This window comes from Crinia signifera, chromosome 12, assembly GCF_055691185.1.
Source record: "Crinia signifera chromosome 12, ASM5569118v1, whole genome shotgun sequence".
Lineage (NCBI taxonomy): Eukaryota > Metazoa > Chordata > Amphibia > Anura > Myobatrachidae > Crinia > Crinia signifera.
This window is the reverse complement of record NC_139228.1, coordinates 11,475,074-11,489,373: the sequence shown is the minus strand read 5'-3', so window position 1 is coordinate 11,489,373 and position 14,300 is coordinate 11,475,074. Positions and strand designations below refer to the sequence as shown.

General features: G+C 44.2%; 1 protein-coding gene across 2 annotated transcripts in view; it reads left to right on the top strand.

Moving 5' to 3' along the window:
* LOC146050502 (NACHT, LRR and PYD domains-containing protein 12-like) overlaps nt 1-14,300 on the top strand; it is a 40,671-nt gene that overhangs the window by 13,303 nt on the left and 13,068 nt on the right. For both annotated transcript variants that reach the window (XM_083167547.1, XM_083167548.1), the window contains exons 5-9: nt 883-1,060; nt 4,193-4,258; nt 8,099-9,800; nt 10,205-10,291; nt 13,495-13,665. In XM_083167547.1, the coding sequence (XP_083023673.1) occupies nt 883-1,060; nt 4,193-4,258; nt 8,099-9,800; nt 10,205-10,291; nt 13,495-13,665 (2,204 nt within the window). The remainder of the gene's footprint in view (nt 1-882; nt 1,061-4,192; nt 4,259-8,098; nt 9,801-10,204; nt 10,292-13,494; nt 13,666-14,300) is intronic.

Genomic DNA, 14,300 nt, shown 5'->3' with positions numbered 1-14,300 from the left:
CGCATGCCATTACAATGGCATGCGATGCGACGAGACCCGATTTTACATTGTAAAGGCACCCTGATGGCTCATTACTATGTTAAATGGACCCCCAGACCCGATTTTTAATTGTACACCCACCCTGATGGGTGATTAATATGTGAAATGCACCCCCATTGTTAACGCCACCCCCACTATCAAAGCCAACCCGAAGAGTGGCGAGCGCAGCGAGCCCGCAAGGGGCGGCGTTACGCGTCCTCCGACCTTTTCATACCCCCATTATCAACGTCGGCGTGGAGTTGATTCTAGATAGTCAGGCGAGCGCAGCGAGCCACCGAGCCCGAAGCGTGGCGAGCTCACCGAGCCCCGTGAGGGGACGCGGAATACATGTGAAGTCATCCGCGTCCCCTCGTGGGGCTCGCTGCGCTCGCCACATTATATAAAATCAACTCCACGCCAATGTGGATAGTGGGGGTATGAAAAGGTGGGAGGACGCGTACCGCCGCCTCTCGCGGGCTCGCTGCGCTCGCCACTCTTCGGGTTGGCTTTGATAGTGGGGGTGGCGTTAACAATGGGGGTGCATTATCACCCATCAGGGTGGGTGTACAATTAAAAATCGGGTGTGATCGCATCGCATCGCATGCGATCGGGTCGCATGCGATGCGATGCGACCCGATGTGATAAACCCGATGCCATAAGATAAAAGTTGGTGGGGCCGTGCTAGGAAACAAGTACCTTTGCCGCAAAGGCTTTGCAATTATTGCAGATCTACGGGGCCAGCGGAGTTAGTCCCAGTAACTTGGTGACTGTATATATTATTATACAATAATAGTAATATTAATAGAATCAAGTTCATATTCTTTATATACTATACGATCATTGTTGTGATCTTGTTTTATCTAGGGTTACGAGGAAATTAAAAAAAACCTGGGTGACTCCGTCTGTGCGGAAACGGTGGTACAAGATATTCTGGCTGCGGGAAGAGAAGCGGTGATAGGATTCTGGAAATATCTCCTCTATCTAAAGATGGATTATCCACACCCGAATTTACTCGTAGTACTTGGGGAAATGGTTCAAAGGGGTAAGTGAAGGTCTTGTGGAGCAGCACGGGCTGTAAATAGGGATACCATTAGATCCCTCTCAGGGAAGAGAAGAAGACTAAAGATTATTATTATTATTATTATTATAATTTTATTTATAAGGCGCCACAAGTGTTTCGCAGCGCCATGTAAGATAAATGCAATACATGGGCTCGGACCAGTGGTTGAAGCGGAAATTTTAAAGTGGGGTTGTGTAAAAGTTAGTAATGTTTTTCTGTGCACGCTCCAGAAAAGGGGGCATGGCCACACAAAAGGGGGCGTGACTTTGAGTGTAATATACCATATACCCCTCATACACCATGGTAGTAGGATCCCATATACTACTGGTACTGGTACGTACTACTGGACACACTGGTGACTGGGGGGAGGAGCACATGGAGACATTCACAAAGGCCTGGTGGGACATACATATGGGTGAGAAAGGGTGTCAGACAGAGCAAGAGGCAGTGCCAGAGCGAGACAGAATGAAAAAGGGAGTTAAGAGATGGTGGTGAGACAGAGGGAGAGAAAGAGAGGTAGTAAGAGGGTATAGAGTGTAGTGTGTACCTAAAGTGTCACTGGGTCTTCCGTTCCCCAGCGTGGGCACCTTTTAGAGTCTCCCTCTTGCCAGCATCAGCGGGGTGAGCACGGGAGTGCGGTGCTGCTGATGGGGTCTATTAAAACTGATAGTTTAATAAACCAGTGGATGGGAAAATAATTATACTGTATGCGTTACCTTCTAAAATATACAGCTGGTTACCCCTAACAACGGCAGGTTGTCACAGTGATATTAGAAAATACCTAGCTCAGAGTTCTAAAAGCTTCTCATTCACCGACAATGGGAACAACAAATTTGCATATGGCTAGAAGCTGCTGATTCCAGTGTACTGTGACCTTAGCAGATTTTAACCCTTATTTACGAGAGAGAAAAGAATGTCCTTGATAAGGTGCACCTTAGGAAATTTATTAAAATATAACCTTTATTTTTGCTTACTTAAAAGGCTGCGAAAATTTGTTAAAAATACACTAAACATACATGGGTAGGGTTCACACAATAAAAGACTGGGGTGGCAGGCAGATGTGGCTGTAATGTCAGTGTTTTACACTAGTAGGATTGTGTATAGGCTGTCTGGATCTTATGCAGACCCTGCGAGTACAGAATGAATCGCAGTGGCTGCTTCCAGATCTTCACATATAATGTACTGGGTGGGAGTGGATTAATTCACTTCTCCAATAATGCCTCTAACTGAGATCTAGTACAAGGGCTCATCCGTACTACAAAAATTGCTACGGGTAATAGCCTCATTGGGAGTGGGTATAACAACCTCTTAATACTCCTATGTATTCACACACCTCTAATAGGGCATTAATAGGTGTGTTATAATCCTATCTATGACGTGCTGGTGAAAGGATATACACCAGTGCACTGTCAGAGCCTCCTGCGTATATATGGGTTTCCCACTGTGTTAATACACCAGGGGATCTCAGCCCAGGGAGGGATAGAATTCCTTTGTACTTCAAAGGGCGCTATGTACCTTGCTGACAGTGAACGCACTGACACACAGGTACCAGCGCATATGAGCCTAAGTAGCGGCTTCCAGGATACATACACTAGTCTAAGTACACAATCATAAATTACATCATATGAAAAATAACAAAAATCAACAAGCCATCTGCCTGCGCACCGCTAGCCGGCACGCGCTTCGCAGATTAGCTTCCTCAGGGGTGAGAAAGGGTGTCAGACAGAGCAAGAGGCAGTGCCAGAGCGAGACAGAATTAAAAAGGGAGTTAAGAGATGGTGGTGAGACAGAGGGAGAGAAAGAGAGGTCGTAAGAGGGTATAGAGTGTAGTGTGTACCTAAAGTGTCACTGGGTCTTCCGTTCCCCAGCGTGGGCACCTTTTAGAGTCTCCCTCTTGCCAGCATCAGCGGGGTGAGCACAGGAGTGCGGTGCTGCTGATGGGGTCTATTAAAACTGATAGTTTAATAAACCAGTGGATGGGAAAATAATTATACTGTATGCGTTACCTTCTAAAATATACAGCTGGTTACCCCTAACAACGGCAGGTTGTCACAGTGATATTAGAAAATACCTAGCTCAGAGTTCTAAAAGCTTCACATTCACCGACAATGGGAACAACAAATTTGCATATGGCTAGAAGCTGCTGATTCCAGTGTACTGTGACCTTAGCAGATTTTAACCCTTATACTGCTGCATGGAAAATGAAGGTCCACACTTAATACACTGTGTGATTATCGCAGCCGGTCACAATTTAAACATACTATCAGTCGCATCAGTGACTGTATCTCTCAATGAGAGTTTATGCAATGTATGTCCTGTTATGACCTTAGGCCAGTCATTGATACACAAACCTTAACAATGCATATGCGCTTGATTATGCTCAAAGCTGACCCTGCGTCTGAAACGCTGATACACTTGCGATTAAGTAATGGAAGCACACACTCTGTATTATTAGGATCACGGATCCAACCCCGTGTGATTATAAGTTTTTATTGTTCAAAGTGGACACAAATGGTTAACAGAATATAGAATATATATATATAAACTATGAACCTATACAATATAGTTTATACATGAAATGAAACAGTTACATAGATTAGCAATGCAGATTCGGTTAACATACAACTGGCACACATATCAATTACCGTCAAGAGGAGCGAATACCACAACCAGGCAGGGGTTCCCCAAGGCCTCGGGGAAATGTGCTCTGACTAGATCACACTTGGAGCTCCCAGATCCGGACAACAAACTATATATCAAAGGGGAGTGGGGACAAGCTGGGATATTATTGGATGCAGAAAGGGGACTGGGCATCTCTTCATTGGTCCTCCACATCACTGGTACGATTTCCTGTCCATGAGAATCTCGTCAGACCATGCTGCGGGAGGGCGGCGCAGCTGATGGGGTCAGAGTGGGAGGGTGGCGCTGCTGGTGGGGTCGTCAGAGCGGGATTAGTGGGGTTCTAAAAGCAGTGCTCCAAGTGAAGTGCCGGTATGCCATACCATTGTATACCGGCCCACTTCAAGCACTGGCTCAGACCCTATTCACATGCATTAATTTTGACATTAGTATCTTTAGCATATATAGTAAAACTATAGGTTTTCTTACATTTAGGGGACACTCTAGTGGAGAAGATCCTGTTGGATGAATATGGACCCAACCTGACTCCAGAACTGACAGGTAAGTAAATATTAATATGGTAAAATAGTCCAAACCTGAGAGAATTAGGAGTCAATTTACTAAGGTGGTTTTTAGACGTGGGAGCATAGCAACCAATCAGTTTCTACTTATCTAGAACCTTCTAGAGAATAATAGGTAAAATCTGGTTGCTATTGGCAATATCTATCACTTCTAAAAACTCACACTTTAGTAAATTTACCCCACAGAGTCATAGTGGCAGCTAGGGTAGTTGCCAAGGGGCCCCCACATGAGGACCCACCACACACAGCTACATACAGTGTAGGGGGCACTGTGAAGTAACGTGAACTGGGGTCTCTGTGTGGTATAACATTAATAACCCTTTCACATCGCACCTAAGTACTGGGTTCATGGCGGTTTCTTGCCGTTTCGACCCGGTAATTGGTGCAATGTGAAAGGGGTTACCCGGTCCAGCAAACCGGTAGCGCCAGCTCTAAACGCTGCCTCCTCCCCTGCCCCCGATGATGCTCCGCTGCTCTGCCCCGCTCCCGCATGACATCAGCAGACGTCTAAACAGACCAAAATGCAGGGTCGCACCGGGACTGAACCGTTTCAAAGTCCCTGTGTGACCCTGCATTTTGCGATGTGAAAGCAGCATACCTGAGGGCACTACAGTGCACTTTTATTGTTTTGGGCCCCACAAGGTAGTTGCCCTTGGGACCTCACAATGGTTTATAACTGTACCTTCATTATAATAGTTTCATTCATCAAGAAATTTAGAACATACCTAAAGAAGTAAACAGGCAACTACCTAAAGTAAGATTCATTAAACCTGGTTTATTTCAAAGACCTTCCCTAGGCTTCATCACCTTATTTGTCCCTATAAGGCAGCAACATGTTAGAAGGCACAAGCAGCTAGAGCAGGGGTGTAGCCAGAACTTGTCCCCATAAAAAACATTTTGTTTAAGGGCTCCTGTTTCAATGTTTATAGAGAGGCACCTCTCCGCAGTTCACGCAATGTCACATTTAGGGCTGTCCGTACACATTCTGCCACCCAGTACCCCCAATTCATATTATGATAAACAGTGCCACATACAGGGCCTTATTCTGATCGGAGCGGCCAAACGTGCGTACGTTCACAATTACCGCACGCTAGCCGTACGCGGCCGTTAGGGTTAAGTCCACCCACAAATCAGCCGCTTACGTACGGGCAGAAATACCGTAGAAGGGGAGTGCCGTACAAATGAGCGTACGGCAACGTACGCGGACGGGCCAGCCCTTGCACTCCGACAACAGGCGTACAACTGAGCGTACGGCGCCGTCTACGGCCGTCTTTCCTCCGTCTCCCCACCGCCTTCTTGCGGCGATCTGAGCGTACGCCAGTTTGCACGGACGGGTCCCTATTGTTTTCAATGGAAAACTCAGCTTATGTCACCGCTCGTGAGAGTGAGCGTACGTCCGTGCACGCTGGCATACCCTTCACATATATGGACCTGCAAATCTTGCCTCTCAACTACTAATCTGACAATTGATTAATTAATCTATTTGTTATTCAATTATTGTTTTCTATTAACTCAATTGTCTACCTTAATAAAGATAAATAGTGGTCATGGGCTTCAAACATTGCTGAAACATCCTTTGTAGGTGTTAGATGTGGTTTATGTTATTGTATCCTAAATACCAAACCTATGTTAGTATTACAGTGAACACGTTGACACATGTCGACTTGTGTAGATTGAGTGTGCTACTGCGTAAAGTCTATGAAAGCAGGTAGTGAATGTGTCTGTTTAGCAAATACCTACCTTAGCGTATAAAAAGATTCTTACCTTAAATTAAACAAACCTTTAAATGTGGAGAAGTATAGAAACATAAGCTTCCAATGTGTTTGCGTGCTGCATGTGTGGCTTGCAGGCAGTGAAATCATGGTTTGTAGTTAATAGACTGCAGCATTGCTTATTACATTCAGGTGTATGTGTTTGAGTAGTAATCAGCGTAAATTAGCCAACTCAGGCGCACGCTGGCATGCGGTATCTGTAGGGGTGGTTTTAGCTGGCGGTTGGCGGCCGCCTGTTTGGTGTCCGAAACGAACGGTGCCTTAGTCGATCGTGCGGTAGTAGCACCGCTCATTTTTGGTGCACACCCCCGTGTACGCCCATATTTACGCCCATTTTCCCTCATTATTTCGGCCGCTCCCATCAACACGCCCCTATGCCGCCCCATTACCCGTACGCTCGCGTACAGGTTTTTTCGCACGTTGAGAGCCCGGCCGTAAGCGTTGTGGAGTGTTCGCGCCGGCGCATTAGCGTATCTGCACATGCGCAGATCGTAAAAAACCCCGGGACGTACGCGTACGGCCCGGACGCTCCAAACAGAATAAGGCCCACAGTGTCCACAGTTCATATTATGCCACATTACAGTGTCCACAGTTCATATTATACCACACTATAGTGCCTCAACATCATATTATTCCACATTCTAGTGCCTACACATCATATTATGCCACACAATAGTGCCTCCACATCATATTATGCCACACGATAGTGCACTCCACTTCTTATTGTACCACATTACAATACCCCTGATCATATTATACCACAGGATAGTCCTTCCATATCATATTATGCCACATGATAGTGCCCTCCACTTCATATTGTACCACATTTTGGCGCCCCAGTTCATATACTGTACCATTAAAGTGCCCCAGGTTCATATTATGCCATATTATAATGCTCTTCAGTTCATTTCATACCACAATAAAATGAGCAGATCCAGGGGCAAACCTAATAACTACACATATTGTAGACTCAATGGCAAAAGTTTCTAAAGGCCTCTATGTACCAAAAAGTTGGGGCCCCCTCTGAGCCCTGGTCACCCTTATATATTATTTTTATGCATCACACGTCTCCTCTGGTGCCGTCTACTGAATGGATAATTGTGGATAAGTGTAAACCATATATACAAAAACTGTACGTCCTGATGACTGCAGTCCAGCAGCTCAGATAAAGATCTGTTCTGTGCTACAGTAGATACTTCATTGCTAAATATCACTGTGGTCACCACCCAAGTGTGAAGCTATGAACCAATGGCTGCGCTTAGGCCAATACTGAGGTGTCTGCAAAGTGCTGCCATGGCAAGCGCACGGTGGTGAGTTTGCCAACTTAATTGTCAGACCTTGTATTGTTAGTCTATATTATAAGTACACCTCTCAACAGACAGAAGATTCATTCTTATAATATATATGCTACATATGTGCCATTCAGTGTCAAAAAGCAGGATGACTTTTACATTAACTCTACAAGTATATATTTATATTATACTTGTATACAGAAGCAGTCACTCCTATCTCTCCCTGTGTGATGTGGGGGAGTGGAGTGGGAACTTGCCACCCGCTAGCCACCCACTTATTGCTGGTGCCCTTCAGTTTTTACACTGATGCCCCCTTCGCATCCGCACAAAGGCTTACATTTTTTAAAGTCCCTAAGAAGGGGGACTGGCCACACCTTCCTGCATTAGCCTCTCCCCTCCCAGTACCTAGGCCCGGCACAGTTCTCTGCACTCATGCACTTACAAAGTTACCCTATGCTTATGCAATATGATTGACATTTTGGTTCACAGTAGGACCTCCATTCTGTATGAAGCATCACATGGCCCATCTGCAGTGAACATGAAAGCCATGGTCTCCCTTGTCCGCTGACTCTACCTACGGCAAGTCCCCATGTATTTGTGAGACCCTGGATATGGCTTTAATGCAGTTTATGGTCTCTACTCACTGTTCCACATTGCATTTATGTCTTATTTGTTTGTATATGTCTTATAGGGCGTGTTCTCCACCTTGTGGCATCTAAAAATAATGGACATTTTTCACATTTGTATCATTTTTAGATATTCAGGAGCAGCACAAGCAACATCTCCTGGAGTTGACTGAGAACCTAAAAGAACACAAACCTCCAGGATCTACACAGGAACAACAAAGCTTCAACATATCTGAGCGTTATGTCAACATGATTGTTGTCTACACCGATTGCTTTAGAGAACGTCCTAAAGATGAGCTGGAAAAGACCGGGAGAGAGCATGTGATGAGAATGAGAAGAAGACGGCTGATGTCGGAGCACATATCCCTTAACAAGGTGTTCCGCTGGTCATATCAGAAACAGTGCGAGCTAAGTGTAGTGATGGTGAGCGGAGTACCGGGCGTAGGAAAGACCACACTGATGCAGAAGTTTGTCTACGACTGGGTGAACAGGAAACTCTATCAGAGATTTGCTTTTGTCTTCTTCTTCAAATTCCGAGAACTCAACCCGCTGAGTGAGGTCAGCTTGGAGAACATGATCCTTCAACAATATCCATATCTTCAGTCTCAACTTGAAAATATCTTAACAGATCCAGAAAAACTTCTCTTCATATTTGATGGCCTAGATGAAAGTTCTCTCCAGGTGGAGTTCAGATCAGATAACTTGTGCACTAACACACAATGGACAGTAAGTGTTATGTTGATCGTGGTTAGCTTGTTGAGGCAGTCCCTCCTCAAGGGATGTTCTGTGTTAATGACCAGTCGTCCATCTAAGCTGGCATCCATTGATACAACTGTTTTTCAACGTGTGTCGGAGATCATGGGATTCTTTCCCAAGGAGAGACAGAAGTACTTTGAAAACTATTTTCAAAGTAAAGAACTGTCGGACAAGGCGTTCCATCATGTAAAGGAGAATGACACACTCTACACTTTATGTTATATCCCATCCTGCTGCTGGATCATCTGTACAGTACTGTCCGAGTGCTTCAGAATCCAACAGTTAGATCACGACCAGCTGATGACGTCGCTGCCCAAAACCTTGACTCAGCTCTTTGTGTACTTTGTCAGCAACATTCTCTCCAATCACAGCCAAGACAAGCAGGATGCTCAGACACAAATTAAATCCATTGGGTGGATGGCAGAACACGGAGTAAGATACCACCGCCTTGTGTTTGATGAGTGTGACCTTCGAGCCTTCAATGTGGACGCCTCCTCGCAACTCTTGTCCAGTTTTATGATGGAGTCTGATAAATTTTCCAATGTGTATTTCTCCTTTTTGCATCTCACTGTCCAGGAATTTTTGGCTGCCTTGGTCCATTATCTTGACTATTCCCCTGAGAAGTTGCAGAGTGCACTTGATAAAAGTAAGATAAAGGATGACACACAAAGTGAGATGTTCCTCCGATTCCTCTGCGGTTTTTTGGACAGTTCCACCAGGTCTCTTTTGAAATGTTTAGGAGATTTCTCCATGAAAGCTTTGAAAGATGTAACACTGTGGCTCCAGCAATCACTTGTTGACTTCAATGAGGACAGAACTGGTGACATGAGGAAGTTTCTAAGTATTTTTGCCTACCTCTTTGAGTCCCGGAATAGTACTCTCATAAAAAAATATATGGGTGCCAATAAAACCTTTACATTTCGCATTAGCCACCTGACACCTGTAGACTGTGCAGCGTTAGCTTTTATCATCAAATCCTGCGGAGAGACAGAAAAGCTGGACGTGGAGAAGTGCAGTATTCCGAGTGAGGGCTGGGAGAGGCTGGCGCCAGTGCTACACACTATCAAGCACGTTGTGTAAGTTCTATAAGTTCTAGTTTGTTGTTGACAGATGTAGGTAGTATAGGTGGGAGTAAGAAGGTGTGAGGGTGTATAAGTGTGGGTAGTATAGGTGGGAGCAGGGTAGGTGTATGGGTAGTACAGTATAAGTGGGAGTAGGGAGGTGTGAGAGTTCCAGATGAGGTGGCCATCTTGGCCGCACTACATACCCCCCCCCCCCCCCCCCATTAGCAATTAGTAATAAGTAAAGCTTGAGGTTGACAGGTCATTTTCGGAGCACATGTATCTGTACTGGAGCAATATGTATTGAAAGTCATCGTCACAACTAGCGGGAAGTTGGTGACTGGGAACGTTGATGATTTTGGCCCTATTTAAGGTCCAGTGAGGATATTCAGTATAATCCAATGTTCCTTTGTTTCCAGCCTCACAGGCACTGAACTGAAGGATTCGTATTTTGATTTCATAGCACCTGCAGTAAATCAACAGGGGTGCAGGATCCAACACCTGTGGTGAGTTTGACTATTTATCGATCCTCTATTTAAGATTCTGTTCATGATCTACTTTATATTTTTCTCCAGATGATAGTATTCCATAATCTTTGCATTACGATAATGTTTTCTGAGACCCATACACATCCCTCGTCACAAAGTTCCAAAGAGGGTGGTGGCTGCCGTGTAACTAAGAGGTTCAGCACCCTGTGCATCCTAAGGAAGTGCAGGACTGCTTTATGCCGGACCAGCAAACCAAATACTGCCCAGGTGCCTCAGGGCAGCGGTGTGGCCGCCCCCTCATCCTGGTGGTGAGCGGAAACACTGCTTGCGCATACTTATCTATGGCTCTGTTATTACTGTTGTCTGCAACCTTATGATACCTCTTCCCAAGGATTGTATGATAGGAAGATCAGCCTCGCAGCAGCATTCAGGATAGGTTGTAATGGTGAGAGTATGTATTGGGGAAGACCAGTAGGAGACTATTGCAATAATCAATGCGGGAGATGCTGAGAGCATGGATTAGAGTGTTAGCAGTGCCTTGTGTAAGGTATGGGCGTATTTTGGATGTGTTATTTAGATACATGTAACCTGGTTCGCGGGAAGCAACGGTCAAGGATGAGACCTAGGTAGCGAGCTTGTGCGGAAGGATTGATTGCCGCATGCTCAACGGAGAAGTTAGTTACTACTACAAGTTTTTAACTACTATTGCTAATGGAAACATAATTCATTTTATTTTGGACATATTAAGTTTGAGGAGGAGAGATGACATCCAAGATGAAGTGGCAGAAAGGCATTTACCAATCTTGGCCTTTATTGTCTGCAGCTATACAATAAGACCTCTTTTTTCTCGGTCAGTAAATTACCCTGTTGACATGCGTTAACCCTAGGAATACAGGGTAAGTTCCCAGACCTATGAGCTATCATGTTCTTAACACCTGCAGACAGGCCATTCAACGTGGATCCCTTAAAATAAATCCTCAGCCGGCTGTAGCTGAATTGCTATGCTGCATCAACTGGTCTACTGTATTGTACCGCCTACTTAATTGAATACCCTTTTACAGCTTATTGGATATACTTTGTTACTGATGGGACATGGATAGAATAGGATAGCACATGAAATGTATCCTGTATTCTATATCATTTCTTTGTCACTACGGAGGAACAGACTTAGCAGTAAATAGAATTGCTGTGCCTCACCTACTGACGCTCAATATTCTCAGTGTTATATATTTACTGACACAGCACAAGAGCCGTAAAGCTATAATATTCTTATCCTACCTCCTTATTCCTTTTCTGCTTTGTCTTCCTCTTTTTCTTCTCCCTCTTCTTCTGCAGGTTCTTCTTCTTCTTCTTCATTCTCTTCCTATTCTTTTTCCTCTTTTTTGAACTTATTCTTCTTCTTCTTTCTCTTATTATACTTTTTCCTCTTTTTAATCTTCTTCCTCTTTTTCTTCTCGGGCTTCTTCTTTCTCTTGCTGTTCTTTCTCTTTTTAACCTTCTTCCTTTTTCTCTTCTCACTCTTCTTCTTCTGGGGCTTCTTCTTCCTCTTAATAATGTTCTTCCTCTTTCCCTTCTTCTTCTGGGGCTTATTCTTTATCTTCCTATGCTTCTTCCTCTTTTCACTTTTCTTCCTCTCTTTTTCTTCTGGGACTTTCTCTTCCAATCATTCTTCCTCTTTTTAACTACTTACTCTTTCTCTTCTTCCTCTTCTTATTTCTCATTCTACCTACTTCCTCTTTTTAATCTTCTTCCTCTTTCTCCTCCCTATTATTCTTCTTCTTCTGGGACTTCTTCTTTCTCTTCCTATTCTTCTTCCTCTTTTTAAGCTTCTTTCTCTTGTCTTCTCCCTCTTCTTCTTCTTCTTCTTCTTCTGGGGCTTCTTCTTTATCTTCCTATTCTTCTTCTTCTTTTCACTTTTCTTCCTCTTTCTCTTTTTATTCTGGGACTTTCTCTTCCAATCATTCTTTCTCTTTTTAACTACTTACTCTTTCTCTTCTTCCTCTTCTTATTTCTCATTCTACCTTCTTCCTCTTTTTAAACTTCTTCCTCTTTCTCCTCCCTATTCTTCTTCTTCTGGGACTTCTTCTTTCTCTTCCTATTCTTCTTCCTCGTTTTAAGCTTCTTACTCTTTCTCTTCTCTCACGTATTCTGTGTCTTCTTCCTCTTCCTAATTCTCTTTATTTTTCTCTTCTCCCTCTTCTTATTCTTCTGGGCCTCCTTCTTCCCTTTCTGGACACTGTTAACCTCTGTAGATGCTGAAATACTACTTGAAGTACTATTGGTCACACCTTATGGCAGGTACAGTTTTTCCTGGTCAGTATGCCCTCCTATACATCTTTGTATAGAACCACTGCTTCCAACATTGCTTCTGTAACCACCTCTATCCGAATAAAGTGCCCTGTTTTGTCCTTGCAACCAAAACAAACAAGGCTGGTTCCAGCCAAATAACACCCATTCTATACTTTCCTCACCTGGCTGCCTGTAAGATGGAAAAAACATCTTCAAGGACAGCTAAACAGGATGTTTACATTGGCTATTTAAGTAAGTCTCATCCAGAAACGGGAAAAAAAGTTTTGTTTTTTAAACAATAAAACAAAAAAATTGATGAGGATGCCGGTTAATCCAGGAATGAAAGGGAGAAACTTGTAAGAAACTTAGGGTCAGGCAAAACAGGGGTGTGGGTTAGGGATAGTCTGCTGGGAGTGAGGGTTAGGAACCAATAGGGGGTTACAGATAGGCTGTGGGACGGCGGGTTTGGTTCAGACTGCGGGGTATGAGGGCTAGAGTTAAGCACTAGCAGTTGCGGTTAGGGTGTGGGTGTATATGTACACATACAACAATATCTCCAACAGAGGATTTTGGTTTGTCAAACTGTTGGATGGTAACTTTCAGATCATAACTGCGCAATATGGCATTTTTTTCAATAGCGCTGTTGTTTTTGTGCTGATCTGTCTTTGCAAGAGTGAGGTCTTTGAAGGCAAACTGTGTTTGCAGATGCGCTTGTTAGGGCTCTTTGAGTCTTTACTTTGAGAAAAGTTCTATATAAATATTCTTCTTCTTAATTATTATTATTATTAGTAGTAGTAGTAGTAATAGTATATCTCACATGAGCACGGAAGCATTATCTAATATTTAAGAATATTCTGGTCTTGTGTAGCCATTTCCAGTAGTAACAATCAGCAGCCAAATCCTCTAATTGACTCATTCTGATTTTTCCTTAGTTTGAGCCACAACAGACTCACAGACAGCTCCTGCTCCACACTGGCATCAGCAATAAGAACCAGCCAGTCCATAACCATACTTCATATCTCTGGTAACAAACTAGGAGGACCTCACTTCTGTGACTTGGCATCCGTCCTGTCCAGTCCAACCTGTAGGATTGAGGAATTACTGTGAGTACTTGTTTCAATGCCAGAGTGAGTGACTGCCCCAGCCGCTGGTGAGAGCACGGCACCACCAGACTCTCCGCAATGCTGTCATTATATTCCGATACATAGAGCATTAATCCTCTGCACCGCTCCCATACCTGAGGTGCATGTGACATGTGACCATTTGCAGAAGCTCTGCACTCACCATATAAATGATAGATTCTCCAAGCTGTATTCTATAGAATTTATAGATCAGGACTGAGCACACACACTGGGGGCCCCCCACACAGTTACAATCCCAGTGTGGGGCGCTGTGGCTTTAAGCAGCGTGCTGTGGCAGAATTGGTGCTGGGTCCCATTGAAGTGATTGGGAGCCGGGCCGCAAAGCCTTAATCCGACCCTGGTAGAGACCACCCACAAGGTAGTCGCAGTGGGAACTAACAAACTTTAATCCAGCCCTGATAAATACATTTTCTGGTTCCACATCTCAATTTAGAGTACAGATTTAAAGCGCACACATGCTTTGCCCTATTATTATATTGCTCTATATCAGTGATGGCTAACCCTGCATCAGTTTTAGCATTGCCAAATAGTAAACTGTAGCAGGGCATGCTGGGATGTGTAGTTCAACAACAGCTGGAGTGCCAAGGTTAGCCATC